At 45.5% G+C, this 14,065-nt stretch overlaps 1 protein-coding gene across 5 annotated transcripts in view; it reads right to left on the bottom strand.

Moving 5' to 3' along the window:
* Positions 1-14,065, bottom strand: part of CDK5RAP2 (CDK5 regulatory subunit associated protein 2) — a 176,797-nt gene that overhangs the window by 11,875 nt on the left and 150,857 nt on the right. For 4 of the 5 annotated variants that reach the window (XM_089772988.1, XM_006129080.5, XM_089772986.1 and 1 more), the window contains 2 exons: positions 10,696-10,955; positions 3,524-3,670 (listed from right to left, as the gene is read on the bottom strand). In XM_089772988.1, the coding sequence (XP_089629114.1) occupies positions 3,524-3,670; positions 10,696-10,955 (407 nt within the window). The remainder of the gene's footprint in view (positions 1-3,523; positions 3,671-10,695; positions 10,956-14,065) is intronic. The other variant, XM_089772987.1, reaches the window with a different exon arrangement.

A 14,065-nucleotide genomic window follows, 5' to 3' on the forward strand; every position in this document is an offset into this window, starting at 1 on the left:
CATTTTTTCCAGATTTGGCCATTTGCCTGTAATCCAAAGATGACAGGTAATTTGCATAAAACAGAGCAGATGATAGCTCACATCTTTACTCTGGATCTCCAGTCCGGGGTGACTACAATCTAGAGCAGGGGTAGGCAATAATTTTTGACCAGGGACCACTTCAGAAATTATTGAAGTGATCTCTGGCGGCTCTGGAAGGGACAGGACCTCAGGTAGAAGGGGAGGGGCCAGAACACTGCTGTGCTTCCCTGCCACAGACCTTGATTGGTCTGGAGGTAGAGGAGCACGTGAAGTCTTTGCCCCTCCCCCCCTGTTCTGAACAGCTGGAGGTTCCCTCTAGGTGCCCACAGCCCTTGTGATGGGAGGAGACTTTGCGTGCTCCCGCCGCTGCCCCGAGGTCAATCAGGGCTGGGGGAGAGGAGAGAATGCAAAGTCTGCCCCCTCCCTGCAAGAGAGCACTGCACTTAAGTCACCCACCAGATGAGCAGCAGCCCCTTGTAGAGGTGGAGGAGATTTGCACGCTTCTCCCCTGACTAACGTTGGGGTAGGAGGAGTGCAAAGTCTCTTGCTCCCTGCCCCCAGCATGTGGTGCTTACAGTCAACTGCCAGGGTTGACTAAGCACTGCGCTCTCCCCTGTCCTTTCTTATGCTGTGATTCCTATTGTCCTGTGCTGCTCTGCAGTGAGTGAGTGTGTGTGTGTGAGTGCAGGGGAGGGAGGGGGGTGCGGGGGAGGGGAAGGGGACACACACATTGCCTAGCGGGGGATAGGATCTTTGGGGGAGAACTCCTCAGGGAAGGCATGTAGGGAATGGCCCAGGCTGGCCTGTCACCTGACCCTAGAGCAGGGGTAGGCAATGACTTTTGAATGGGGGTGGGTGGGGGGGGGCTTTCATAAATTTCAGAAGTGGCCACGGGCTTCCCTGGAAGGGGTGGGGCCTTGTGTGGAAGGGGTGGGGCTTTGTGTGGAAGGGGTGGGGTTGAGAACTATTCTTCCCAGAACTTTGCTTGGCCTGGGGTCCCTGTCCCGACTTCTGGCCGATGGAAGGGACCTGGAGCAAAGGAGAGGGTGCCGGGGGCTAGCCTCCTCCCATGGTTGTCTGGGGTGGAGGCTTAGATTTCACGTAACATGGCTGGCAGCTCCTGGCCCAACTGCTAACTTGTTGCCCCAGCAGCAGCCTGGCAGGCACAAGCCCAAAGAATAGAAACAGTTGAAAGGGCTCGTGCCTCCCGGGCAGCTCCCAGACAACGGGCCAGTGGGACCGAGAGCTGAAAGCCCTTTCAATTGCTTCGGTTTGAAGTGCTTGTACCTGCCCAGTGGCTGCCAGGCAACGCAGCCGCCCAGCAAGCACAAGCCCTTTAAATAGAAGCAGCTGAAAGGGCTCGCGGATCTCCGGCTCCCAGGCAACGTGCTCGGGCAGTGATCAGCAACCTTTCAGAGGTGGAGTGCCGAGATTTGACTTATTTGCCTCTGAGCAGGTCCGAGGGCTGGTGATACTTTTTAAAGTCAATAATAGTCCTACTTACAGCAGCTTCATTAATAAATAAATGAAGATGCAGAACTTACCTTTTAGTGCAAGGTTTGGCAACCTTTCAGAAGCGGTGTACCGAGATTTAATTTACTCATGAATCTCTGTGCCGGGAGAAGAAGGGCAGAGGGGAGGCAAGGGCAGGCTGGGCACAGTGACCTTATTTTCTGAACCAACTGCAGCTAGTGAGAACGGTTTAATTTAAATGATGAAAGATTAAGTGTTTTAACTCTCTCATGTTAGTTTATCAAACATCATTTTAAATAAAGTAAAATATTATGTCCAACACTAAAGATTCCCATGTTTTATTTATTTATGGCAGGGGTAGGGAACCTTTTTTGGGTCAGGGGTCACTGACACAGAAAAATCAGTTGGGGACCACACAAGTGAGAGAAAAAAACTCCTCCAAGCCCCCCCCCCCACACACACACACTCACTGATGTGGCCACAACTGAGATACCTCACTCTTCTGGTGCCCCAGATTCCTGGGGTGAGCGGAAGGGAAGTTGGTGGATTTTATGGACCTTCTTAGGCTCTTAGGCAGGGTAAAAAATAAGGGGTACAGTGCACAAGACAGAGGTGCCAATAGGTAGGACAGGAATGGGTGCAGTGCAGAAGAAGGCTGGGAGTAAGGTGTCTGGCCAGGTGGAGGTAGAAGGAGCAAGGGAGGGTGCAGTGTGTGGCCAGGAGAGAGGGTGCAGGAGCAACGCAGATGAAGGTGCAGAGTGGGGTGTCTGGCCAGGAGAAAGGGTGCAGGAACAAAGGAGGGTATCAAGCTGGGGGTGCCAAGTCTTGGGAGAAAGGGGGAGGAAAGTAAGGGGATAGGAGGGTGTTTGGGCATGAGGAGGGACCTTACTGGTTTTGTACCCCCTTGCAGCAACTGCTGCAGCCACGCTGTCCTGGCCGCCCTGGAGGGAGGTCCCACTGCTGGGGTCCACATCGTCTAGGCCCGGTTGCCACTGTTGACACAGTCTGGGGCCGCCTCAGAGGCTCTGCTGCCACTGTGGTCTAGGGCTGGCCCTAGAGGTCCCGAGGTTGCAGCCTATGTGATCTGGGGCCAGTCCCGGAGAAGCCACTGCCACGGCCCCACAGCCCTGGACCGCGTGGCCACAGCAGTAGTTCCTCCAGGGCCGGACCCAGATCATGTGGCCATGGCAGTGGCGCTTCCGGTCCTGGCTGAGGCGCTGCTAAGGAGCCTCAATCACAGCGCTGCCTTGTCCCAACACAGCCTAACCTGTTGCAGGGAGGAAGCGCTCTCCAGCAGCTGCACAGGAGGAGGGGGGACACGGGGCTGAGCTCCCTGCCACATGGCACTGAAAAATGCCATAGGTTGCCAACCCCTGCACTAGGAGACAGGGCCTGAAACTGCCTGGCGGGCCAAATTCGGCCTGCTGAGAGGCTTTTGCCCACCCCTGCCCTAGAAGGAAGATACAACCAGTGATAGTCAGATAACACCCGGGGCTAGGAAATCTGAACACAGCTGCCTAGACAGCTGGGACCAGTTGCTGGGTGTGAGAGTTGAGTTTTGGGCTGGCTTAGGGAGAAGGGAGACTAGCGGGCTTGGGAGGCCAGGAAGGGCCCCCCTGGCTCTGGGCCCTCGTATCCCCAAGATGGATTGTACTGACTGCTCCTGGTTCCTGTAACAACGAATCTGTGCTATGGTGTGTCCCTATCAATGAATAAACCTTCTGTTCTACTTGTTGGCTGAGAGTCATGTCTGGTGGCGGATGGGGGTGCAGGGTACGGAGGCGGGAGAGTGGCAGGACCTCCGCGGGCAAAATCTAGAGCATGCATTGTTTCATTCTAGTGTTAAGTCAAGGAGGCTCAGATCAAGAGAACATTTAGTCTGAAACTCGTCATAGGTGATAACGTAGCCACAGCTTGACCATATCTGCTTCCAAAGTAGTTCATGAATCATGTATGACAATCTTATGTAACTTTCAGGACAACCTCTGAATGGTTCATTGCTTTTGCCTTCACACAAACAACACTGTACCTGATTGCAGCGAGCAGTATTGTGGACAACTTTCATCGGAAGTGAAACTCTCCAGAGAAGTTTTAATAAACGTGCAGACTCTTCTAAAATCAGCTGTAACGTGTGAATATTTGCAGAAAAGTTATTCAGTGATTCCTGCTTAGGAACCTGTATTGCAGGATATGAAACAATATATTTATCTTTAAAAGAGTATGAAAATATAGGTTTTAATTAAATATATACATCCCATAGCTATGAATTTCATATTTAAGATGAGAAACAAAGCTATTGTGTACCAGGAAAAATCTAATTAATTAGTTAAGAGAAAGTGCTGAATTATACAATTTTCAAATACGGGGGAAGGTGATTCTTCCTAAACAATAACAACGAACAGGTATTGCAAACAGGGAGTTTAGAGAGGGAGTTCTCCAGGTAAGGGAGAAGTGACTACAGGACTCAAGGGAAGGTGCTGTCTGTAGAATAGTGATAGAAATGTAGCCGTGTTAGTCTGGTGTAGCTGAAACAAAATACAGGACTATGTAGCACTTTAAATACTAACAAGATGATTTATTAGATGATGAGCTTTCGTGGGCCAGACCTACTTCCTCAGATCAAATAGTGGAAGAAAATAGTCAAAACCATATATACGAAAGGATACAATTAAAAAAAATGAACGCATATGAAAAGGACAAATCACATTTCAGAACAGAAAGGGGATGGAGGGGGGGGAAAGGAAGGTAAATGCCTGTGAGTTAATGATATTAGAGGTGGGGAAGGGTAGATGTCTGTGAGTTAATGGTATTAGAGGTGATAATTGGGGAAGCTATCTTTGTAATGGGTAAGGTAGTTGGGGTCTTTGTTCAGCCCCCCGCGGAGAGTGTCGAATTTTAGCCTGAATGCCAGTTCAGAGAATTCCTTTTCAAGTGCAGATTTGAAAGTCTTCTGAAGTAAGATGCATGTGATTAGGTCATTGAGACAGTGTCCTTTCTGGTTGAAATGGCAAGAAACTGTTTTTTCTTTGTGATCCTGTCTAATGTCTGTTTTGTGGGCATTGATTCTTTGGCGAAGTGTCTGAGACATTTGTCCAATGTACATAGCAGACGGACACTTTCGGCACATGATAGCATAGATTATATTTCTGGATGCGCAGGAATATGTGTTCTTGATCTTATAACTCACTTGGTTAGGTCCAATAATGGTGTCAGCAGAGTGAATATGTGGACAAAGCTGGCAACGGGGTTTGTTGCAAGGGAAGGTACCAGGGTTGGTATTAGTGTGGTATGTCCTGTGGTTGTTGGTAAGAATCATCTTGAGGTTAGGTGGTTGTCTATAGGAGACTATGGGTCTGTCTCCCAGAGCTTCTTGGAGTTTAGTGTCCTGTTCCAGTATAGGCTGTAATTTATTGATAATGTGTTGGACAGGTTTAAGTTGGGAGCTGTAGGTGATGACAAGTGATGTTCTATTGTTGGTTTTCTTGGGTCTGTCTTGTAGTAGACGGTTTCTAGGTATCCGTTTGGCTTTTTCAATTTTCTTTTTATTTCTCCGGGTGGGTAGTTGAGGTTGCTGTCTGTAGTGTGTGTTGTGTTTGGGGCTTTCTTGCTGTGCGCTGAGTGTGTATTTGTGAGTGTGGTGGGTGTTTTTTCTTTTCTCCCCTTTACCCTCTCCCCCCCCCCCCCCGCCACAGAGTATGTGCTGTGACTGGAAACTGTTGGCTTCTAATTAAAATTTGAAATCTAGAAGCTTCTGCTGATTGGCTGAGCCTTGGTAGGGGGAGGGACTATCAGACAGTCCAGGACTTAATAAAGGAGTGAATCAGCAGGCAGAGAGCTTGTGAACAGGTGATTGCAAACAGGGAGTTTAGAGAGGGAGTATGGAAGGGGACAAGGTACTCTTGCATTTTCTTTAAACCCTTTTTAGGACAGCAGGAATGGATAGTGATAGGTCTGCTGTTGTTACCTGCACAGCATGTGCCATGTTTGTCTTCCTCCTGGAAGAAAGAAGGGATTTCATCTGCACTAAGTGTAAGCCAGTCGCCATTTTGGAGGAAAAAATTAGAGGACTGGAGTCCCAAGTGTCGACCCTACGCTCGATCAGAGAGGATGAAGACTTCCTCGATAGAAGGCAGCATTTAATCCTGCAAGCAAGGCAGGCGTAAGAGTCAGAGGGGGCAGTACAGGACTAGGAAAAGCAGCATGTAACTTCTAGAAGGAAAAAAAAGTCCAGCACAGGAATCCCCCATTTCTACAGAGGTAAGTAATCGCTTTCAGGCTCTCTCCACGCACTCCGCGATGGTGAATGATTTGGAAGGGACCTCACAAGGAAGAAATTGGAAAGGAACCACTTCTAGTGGAAGGCATGGGATGTGTAGTCCTAGGGATACGAGTTCCAAGACCACCCCCCCCAAAAGAAGAAGGCGGGTGGTGGTGGTTGAGGACTCCCTCCTAAGAGGGACTGAGCCATCCATCTGCCGTCCGGACCTGGAATCTCGAGAGGTGTGCTGCTTACCGGGAGCTCGAATGGATGTGATTGAGAGGCTTACAAAACTGATCAAACCTTTGGATCACTACCCCTTCCTGCTTCTCCATGTGGGAACTAACAATATGGCCAAGAATGACCTTGAGCGGGTTACTGCAGATTACGTAGAGTTGGAAGGAAGGATCAAAGAATTCGGAGCGCAAGTGGTGTTCTTGTCCATCCTCCCTCTTGAAGGGAAAAGACTGGGTAGGAACTGTCGAATTGAAGAATTAAATGCGTGTTTGCACAAGTAGTGTTGCAGACAGGGCTGGGGTTTCTTTGACCATGGGACTCTGTACTAGGCACAAGGATTGTTAGGACGAGATGGGATCCACCTAACAAAGAGAGGAAGGAGCATCTTCTCGGGCAAGGCTTGCAAACCTCGTGAGGAGGGCTTTAAACTAGGTTTGTTGGGGGACGGTGACCAAAACCCTGAGGAGAGTGGGGAAGTCGGATACCAGGAAGAAATGTAAAGAGGAACGAGCAACAAAGGAGAACCCCTGATTCGAATGGAGAGGGTAGGGAGATCAACTGGTTATCTAAGGTGTTTGTACACCAATGCAAGAACGTTGGGTAACAAACAGGAAGAATTGGAGGCCCTGGCCCAGTCCAAGAACTACGAAGAAAAGAGAGTAGTAAAATACACATCTTGGACTTCAGAAAAGCAGACTTTGACTCTCTCAGAGAACTGATGGGCAGAATCCCCTGGGATGCTAACAAGAAGGGGAAAGGAACCCAGGAGAGCTGGCAGTATTTTAAAGAAGCCTTATTGAAGGCACAGAGAGAAACCATCCTAATGCGCAGCAAGAGAAGCAAATTGGTGAACTTAAGCACAAAAGGGAGCTTACAAAAAGTGGAAACTTGGACAGATGACTAGGGAGGAGTATAAATATATTGCTTGAGAATGCAGAAGAGTTATCAGGAAGGCGAAAGGGAAACTAGAATTGCTACTCGCAAGATATGTGAAGGATAACAAGAAAGATTTCTCCAGGCATGTTAGCAATAAGAGGGTGATCAGAGAGGGTGTGGGGCCCTTATTGGATGAGGGAGGTAACCTAGTGACAGATGATGTGGGAAAAGCTGAAGTACTCAATGCTTTCTTTGCCTCTGTCTTCACAAACAAGGTCAGCTCCCAGACTAATTCACTAGGCATCGCAGTATGGGAAGGAGGTGGACAGCCCTTGGTGGGGAAAGAACAGGTTAGGAACTATTTAAAAAGGCAAAACGTACATAAATCCATGGGTCCGGACTTAATACAGCCAAGGGTACTGAGGGAGTTGGCAAATGTCATTGAGGAGCCTTTGGCCATTCTCTTTAAAAAGTTGAGATCCCGGATGATTGGAAAAAGGCAAATGTCGTGCTCATCTTTAAGAAAGGGAAGAAGGACGATCCAGGGAACTATAGGCCAGTCAGTCTTACCTGAGTCCCTGGAAAAATCACAGAGGGGATCCTCAAGGAATCCACTTTGAAGCACTTGGAAGAGGGGAAGGAATAGTCACCATGGATTCACGAAGGGCAAGTCATGCCTGAGAAATTTGATTAGCTTCTATGATGAGGTAACTGGCTCTGTGGACGTGGGAAAGTCAGTGGATGTGATATACCTTGACTTGAGCAAGGCTTTTGATACAGTCTCGCACAATATTCTTACCAGCAAGATACGGGAATGTGGATTGGATAGATGGAGAGAAAGCTGGCTGGAAGGTTGGGCTCGATGTCAGGATGGGGGTCGGTTTCTAGCGGAGTCCCCCAAGGTTCGGTTCTGGGACCAGTTTTGTTCAGCATCTTTATTAATGACCTGGATGAGGGGATGGATTGCACCCTTAGCAAGTTTACGCATTACACTAAGCTAGGGGGAGAGGTAGAGACGCTGGAGGGCAGGGATAGAGTTCAGAGTGACTTAGACAAATTGGAGGATTGGGCCAAAAGAAATGTGATATGGTTCAACAAGGACAAGTGTAGAGTCCTGCACTTGGGATGGAAGAATCCCAAGCACTGTTACAGGCTGGGGACTGAATGGCTCAGTAGCAGTTCTGCAGAAAAGGACCTGGGTATTACAGTGGATGAGAAGTTGGACATGAGTCAACAGTGTGCCCCTGTAGCCAAGAAGACTAATGGCATATTAGGGTGCATTAGGAGAAGTATTGCCAGTAGATTCAGAGATGTGATTATTCCTCTTTATTCAGCTCTCGTGAGGCCACATCTGGAGTACCGTGTCCAATTCTGGGCCCCCAATTACAGGAAGGATGTGGATGCATTGGAGAGGGTCCAGCGGAGGGCAACCAAAATGATTAGGGGGCTGGAGCATATGACCTATGAGGAGAGGCTGAGGGAGTTGGGTCTCTTTAGCCTGCAGAAGAGAAGAGTGAGGGGGGGATTTGATAGCAGCCTTCAACTTCCAAACAGGCTGGAGAAAGGCTGTTCACAGTAGTGATGGATGGCAGAAAAGGAACAATGGTCTCAAGTTGTGATGGGAGAGGTCCAGGTTGGATATTAGGAAAAACTATTTCACTGGGAGGGTGGTGAAGCACTGGAATGGATTACGTAGGGAAGTAGTGGAGTCTCCATCCCTAGAGGTCTTTAAGTCTCAGCTTGACGAAGTCCTGGCTGGGTTGATTTAATTGGGATTGGTCCTGCCTAGAGCAGGGGGCTGGACTTGATGGCCTTCTGAGGTCTCTTCGAGCTCTATGGTTCTATGATTAATCATATGATTCTAGGGTTACATTTAGTGTATTTGCTATAATGTGGAAAATATATGGCATATTCCTTCCCTATTTTCATTTTATGGCATGCCATTTGACATCAATTTAAGCAATACAGATGTTTCTTCCTAAGCAGACCCTTTAAACTGCTCTATTTAATGCTAAAGTAACTATCAGGACACATCTAAAACATTTTCTTCTGATGACAGATAGGAAAACCAAATTGACAAAAATGCATAAATGTGAAATAAAGGGAAGGGAGTAGGGAAAGAATGCATAGGGAACAATGAATTACGAAAGAGATGGCAATGTAGGGGGTGGGGAAAGTGGGATAAAAAAGCATTTGTTCTGCCTTCCCACATCCAACATGCCATGTGAATGTTTATTTAGTATTATTATCTAACAACAAGCATCCTGTCATGTAAAATATCCCATTTGCTAAGTAGTTTGAAACTTCAGAGATGTAAAGCTTGGTGGTAGACTTCAAATCGTGAAACTTACTACTTATATCTTTACACCAACAAAACAAGTTACAATCATGCTGGGAGATTACTTCTTCAGACATTATTAGTATCTTAACTAGGTCATCCGAAAATGTGAGATACTTCAGAGAGTCTTAACTGTCATGCAGACATTGCTATAGTGTATGATCACACATACAATGTCTGAAAGTTTTTCTGGAATTGTTATAAGCTTTACATTCAATCTCTTTGTGAATATGAAAATGGTAAAGAGAAGCATTGCACTTTTAACATGATATAATTATCCCCCTATTTTTTAAAGACTAGCGGGGATTTTTCTATATCCTTAACATGGGTAGTCTATTAAGTAAATCTAGTAATTGATATGAACAGGATAAGTAATTTTACATAGTGAATCAAGCACTCTTTCTCCTTTTGAATAAAAGGGAAAATGGTGAAAAAAACAATATAACACATTCCTCCTATAATACATCATCCTCAAACCAAGCTGCTTGATTATTAAAGAAAAAAGTGTAATAGATTACTGTGTCTAGGAATACAGCCCATACATGACGGCTCCATATCAGTCTGCTTCAACTGGAAGCATAATGAGTATATATTACAGTGTCTTGAAAGCTGAACCTTGACTAGTTAAGAAATCTCTAATTTGTTAGATTAGTTTCTGATTTCCCTCTTATACTCAACTGACACCAAAAAAGGGGGGAAATGAAATCTACTGTTTTTTCTAAGATCAATTTAACCTAGTATGTGACAACATATGCATCAGTCATATTTGCATGGTTATTTCATGTAGTTATGACAGGGGGGCAGAGTTATGGAGCCCTACAAACTTTAATTTTGCATCTCATTTGAGGTTAATTTAAAAGAAAATTACCTGAGTTTGTATACTCTGTTCTGGAATAATTACAATATCCTAATGTGGAATCTAAACATCCAAGGAGTCAGGGCTTAGCCAGGAACATGGGGCTTGAATTCCCACGTTCACTTTTTTATTTTTTAGAACTAAACATTTTAGTTACTTAAAAAACCCAGATTTTCCTCTACCCAGGAATTCTGAAAATTCTACTTTTTGTTCTGAAATTTCCTGCAGAATAGAAAGTCTGACTTTCAACTAGTTCTGCTTTCCACCTTAACTCCATTTTAACACATTCTGTCTCCATATTTTCCTTATCTGATTTCCGATTATATTTCCAATGTAATACATCCTCCCTACTTCTATTTTGAAGCAGTAATTTCATCGGTGACACATAGGTTAAAACATATTTAAAGTCACAGGTAAAAATCAGACTGTTGACTCAGAAATAGAAGGAGATCATCTGGCCAAATCATCATTAAATCAATATGCAGCTGACCATCTGTGTTAGGAAGGGACCTGAGTTGTAAATATCAGGGCTGACAGGTGCTTTAGTAGAGTTATTCATGGAAGCTCATTTATCTGATCTATGTGTTTTACAATACTAGGTAAATTCCATTTCCCCTGTTCATAATCATTGTGTACCTTTACTCTAGGTTCCATGTGTTTCAACCCAGTTATCTCTCTGAGAGGTGCCTCCATTTCAGATACCAGCTTTTGTCCCTCTGAGATCTGTTTCCGTAGAGCATTATAATCCTCAATCAAGCCAAGGATATGGCGTCCATTTTTGTCTGCCCACATACGATGACCGGGAACAAGACGAGGGGTGCATGATGTGCCAGTGGAGGAGCTGCTACTGCACCGCGAAGAGCTGTCTAAATCGTCTCTAGATACTAATTGTGTTTCTAAAGTGGAAAAAAAAAAGTTAAACTTAATTTTTAAAGCCTGATCCTTTCAAAACATGAAAGTAATTTATGCCGGTTTGTACACAGGAATTTCTGGGGTGTGTATGTGCTTTTTTTTTGTAAATGTGGACTGCAATTTTTTCAAATATAAACTAATTCAAACAGTGTGCATAAGAGAGGGTTAATGAAAAATTTGAGTGGTAAAATGATTCTGTTACAACAGACTAAAAATGTAAGCAGTGATAAAGGTTTTATAGAAATTACTTTCTGGGGTCATGGAAGGCAACACAGCTGCCGTGGCCCCCCTGCTCCCTGCTGATGCTCTACCTGCTTGGAGAGGCCAGCGCTAGGTGAGTGTGGGTGGTGCTTCTGGTCAGCGGGGCCAGGCCCAGGCTGCTCTTCGTGGTTGGGGGACGCTGTTTCCCCAGCCCTGCCATGCTGCCACCAGTCTCGCCCACACATCTCCCTAACACAGTGGTTCTCAAACTTCTTGGCCTGTGGCCCACCTGGCTCAATGCAAACCTTTCTGTGGACCACCATTAGCTGATGGAAACTTGCTGTTAATTACATAACAACGTCCAAGCCATTTTGCTAGTGCTGCAGCTAGGGAGAACAGTTTAATTTAACCAGTAAAAAAGGAAATATTAATTAAAATTATTAAACAGACTAAGTGCTTTACCTTTCACATGTTAGTTTATCTAACTTTATTTTATATAAAGTAAAATATTAATTTATATCCAATTCAAAAGGTCCCCATGTCTTTTTTTTATTTATGGCAGGGGTGGAGAACCTTTTTTGGGATCTGGGGCCTTTGACCCACAGAAAAATCAGTTGGGGACCACAAAAGTGAGAAACAGGGAAAAAAAAACCTCCAAGATCACCAACCCTCACTGATGTGGCCCCTGAGACACTTCACTCCTCTGGTGCTCCAGCCCCATTGGGGGAGGGAGAGGAAAAGGGAGGACTGATGTTCAGGGCTTCCCATAGGCCAGAATTACTTTTCTGAGACACCATGATTAGTGGATTTTGTGCCCTCCCCCCCCCCTCCCAGGCTCTGGGGTTGGAACAAAAATGGAGGGGAGGGGTGAGGAAGTGAGGAAGGATGCAGGGGCAGGCTGTGTCTGGGTAGTGGGGATGGTACAAGAGCAAAGGAAGGTGCAGGAGCCAGGCTCGGGATCGGGGGTCTGGCTAGGGGATAAATTAAATTAATGGAGATTGCCTATCTCCTAGAACTGGAAGGGACTTTGAAAGGTCATCCAGTCCAGTCCCCTGCCTTCACAGCAGAACCAAGTACCATCCCTGACAATTTTTTGCCCCAAATCCCTAAATGGCCTCCACAAGGATTGAACTCACAACCCTGGGTTTAGCAGGCCCATGCTCAAACCACTGAGCAGGAGCAGGGTAGAGGTGAGGGGGCTGAGGATAGATGTACCATGTTCACAGTTTTTTAATTCATATACATTACTGCCTGTAGCAGAGAATTTATGACCAACATTTATACGCTCAAAAAAGAAAGAGTGCATCAGTAAGGCTGTGTCTAAACTACATCCCTTTTTTGGTAAAGGGATGTAAATTAGGTATGTCAATATTGCAAATGAAGCTGGGATTTAAATATCCCACGCTTCATTTGCATAATGGCGGCTGCTGCTTTTTTCAAAATGGGGCTTTTTTGCAAAAACAATAAAAACAACCAACCCTCCCCCCCCCACACACACACACACCAACAACAGAAACTGGCAGTTTAGACGGGAATCTTTCGAAAATAAACCCGTTTTTTGAAAGATCCTGTACTCCTTAAAAATTAGGTTTACAGGATCTTTTGAAAAAGGGTTTTATTTTCAAAATATTCCCATCTAACTGCTGGTTTCCCCCTCCCCCTTCAAAAAATCCCAATTAAAAAAAAGCGGCAGCCGCCATTAAGCAAATGAAGTGTGGGATATTTAAATCTCGGCTTCATTTGCAATATCAACGTGCCTAATTTACATCCCTTTACCGAAAAAGGGATGTAGTTTAGAAACAGCCTAAATGGGAAACATACTTTCAGTAGAGTTTTCAATGGTCCTACTTCCCACATCAGAGTCAGCAGCAGGAGTCTCTATAAAGAGGAGCTCTCCAATAGTTGGCTCTTAATACATTTAAAAGTCAGAAGCACAGCAGCAGAACCCGACAGCTGCACCCCCTCTGCTGCGATTTAGCCTTCTAAACGTTTTAAGAGTCTGCAGCTCGTAATACATTTAAAAAGCAGAGGCGCAGTGTGTGGTACTGGGCGCAAGCCGGGATTCAGCTCCCCTCGCCCACCCCGCCAGAAACAGTACTGGGGGGCTTTTAAACTGGCTCTCCACTGCACCGATTGCTGCTCCCCTGATAGAGGCAGCAAGGAGGGGAGGGAGAGTGACTAGTTGAGGGACTAGTTAAGAACATAAGAACATAAGATGAACCAGATGGCATTCACCCAAGAGTTCTAAAAGAACTCAAATGTGAAATTGTGGAACTATTAACTATGGTTTGTAACCTATCCTTTAACTCAGCTTCTGTACCCAGCGACTAGAAGATAGCTAATGTAACACCAATATTTAAAAAGGGCTCTAGAGGCAATCCCGGCAACTACAGATGGGTAAGTCTAATGTCAGTACCAGGCAAATTAGTAGAAACAATAGTAAAGAATAAAATTGGCAGACACATAGAAGAACATAATTTGTTGGGCAAAAGTCAACATGGTTTCTGTAAAGGGAAATGTCTTACTAATCTATTAGAGTTCCTTGAAGGGGTCAACAAACATCTGGAAAAGGGGGATCCAGTAGATATAGTGTACTTAGATTTCCAGAAAGCCTTTCACAAGGTCTCTCACGAAAGGCTCTTACGTAATTTAAGTTGTCATAGGATAAGAGGGAAGATCCTTTCATGGACTGAGAACTGGTTAAAAGACAAGAAACAAAGGGTAGGAATAAATGGTAAATTTTCAGAATGGAGAGGGGTAACTAGTGGTGTTCCCCAAGGGTCAGTCCTAGGACCAATCCTATTCAACTTATTCATAAATGATCTGGAGAAAGGGGTAAAAAGTGAGGTGGCAAAGTTTGCAGACGATATTAAATTGTTCAAGGTAGTTAAGA

The sequence above is a fragment of the Pelodiscus sinensis genome, chromosome 23 (assembly GCF_052426305.1).
Source record: "Pelodiscus sinensis isolate ZL-2025 chromosome 23, ASM5242630v1, whole genome shotgun sequence".
NCBI lineage: Eukaryota > Metazoa > Chordata > Testudines > Trionychidae > Pelodiscus > Pelodiscus sinensis.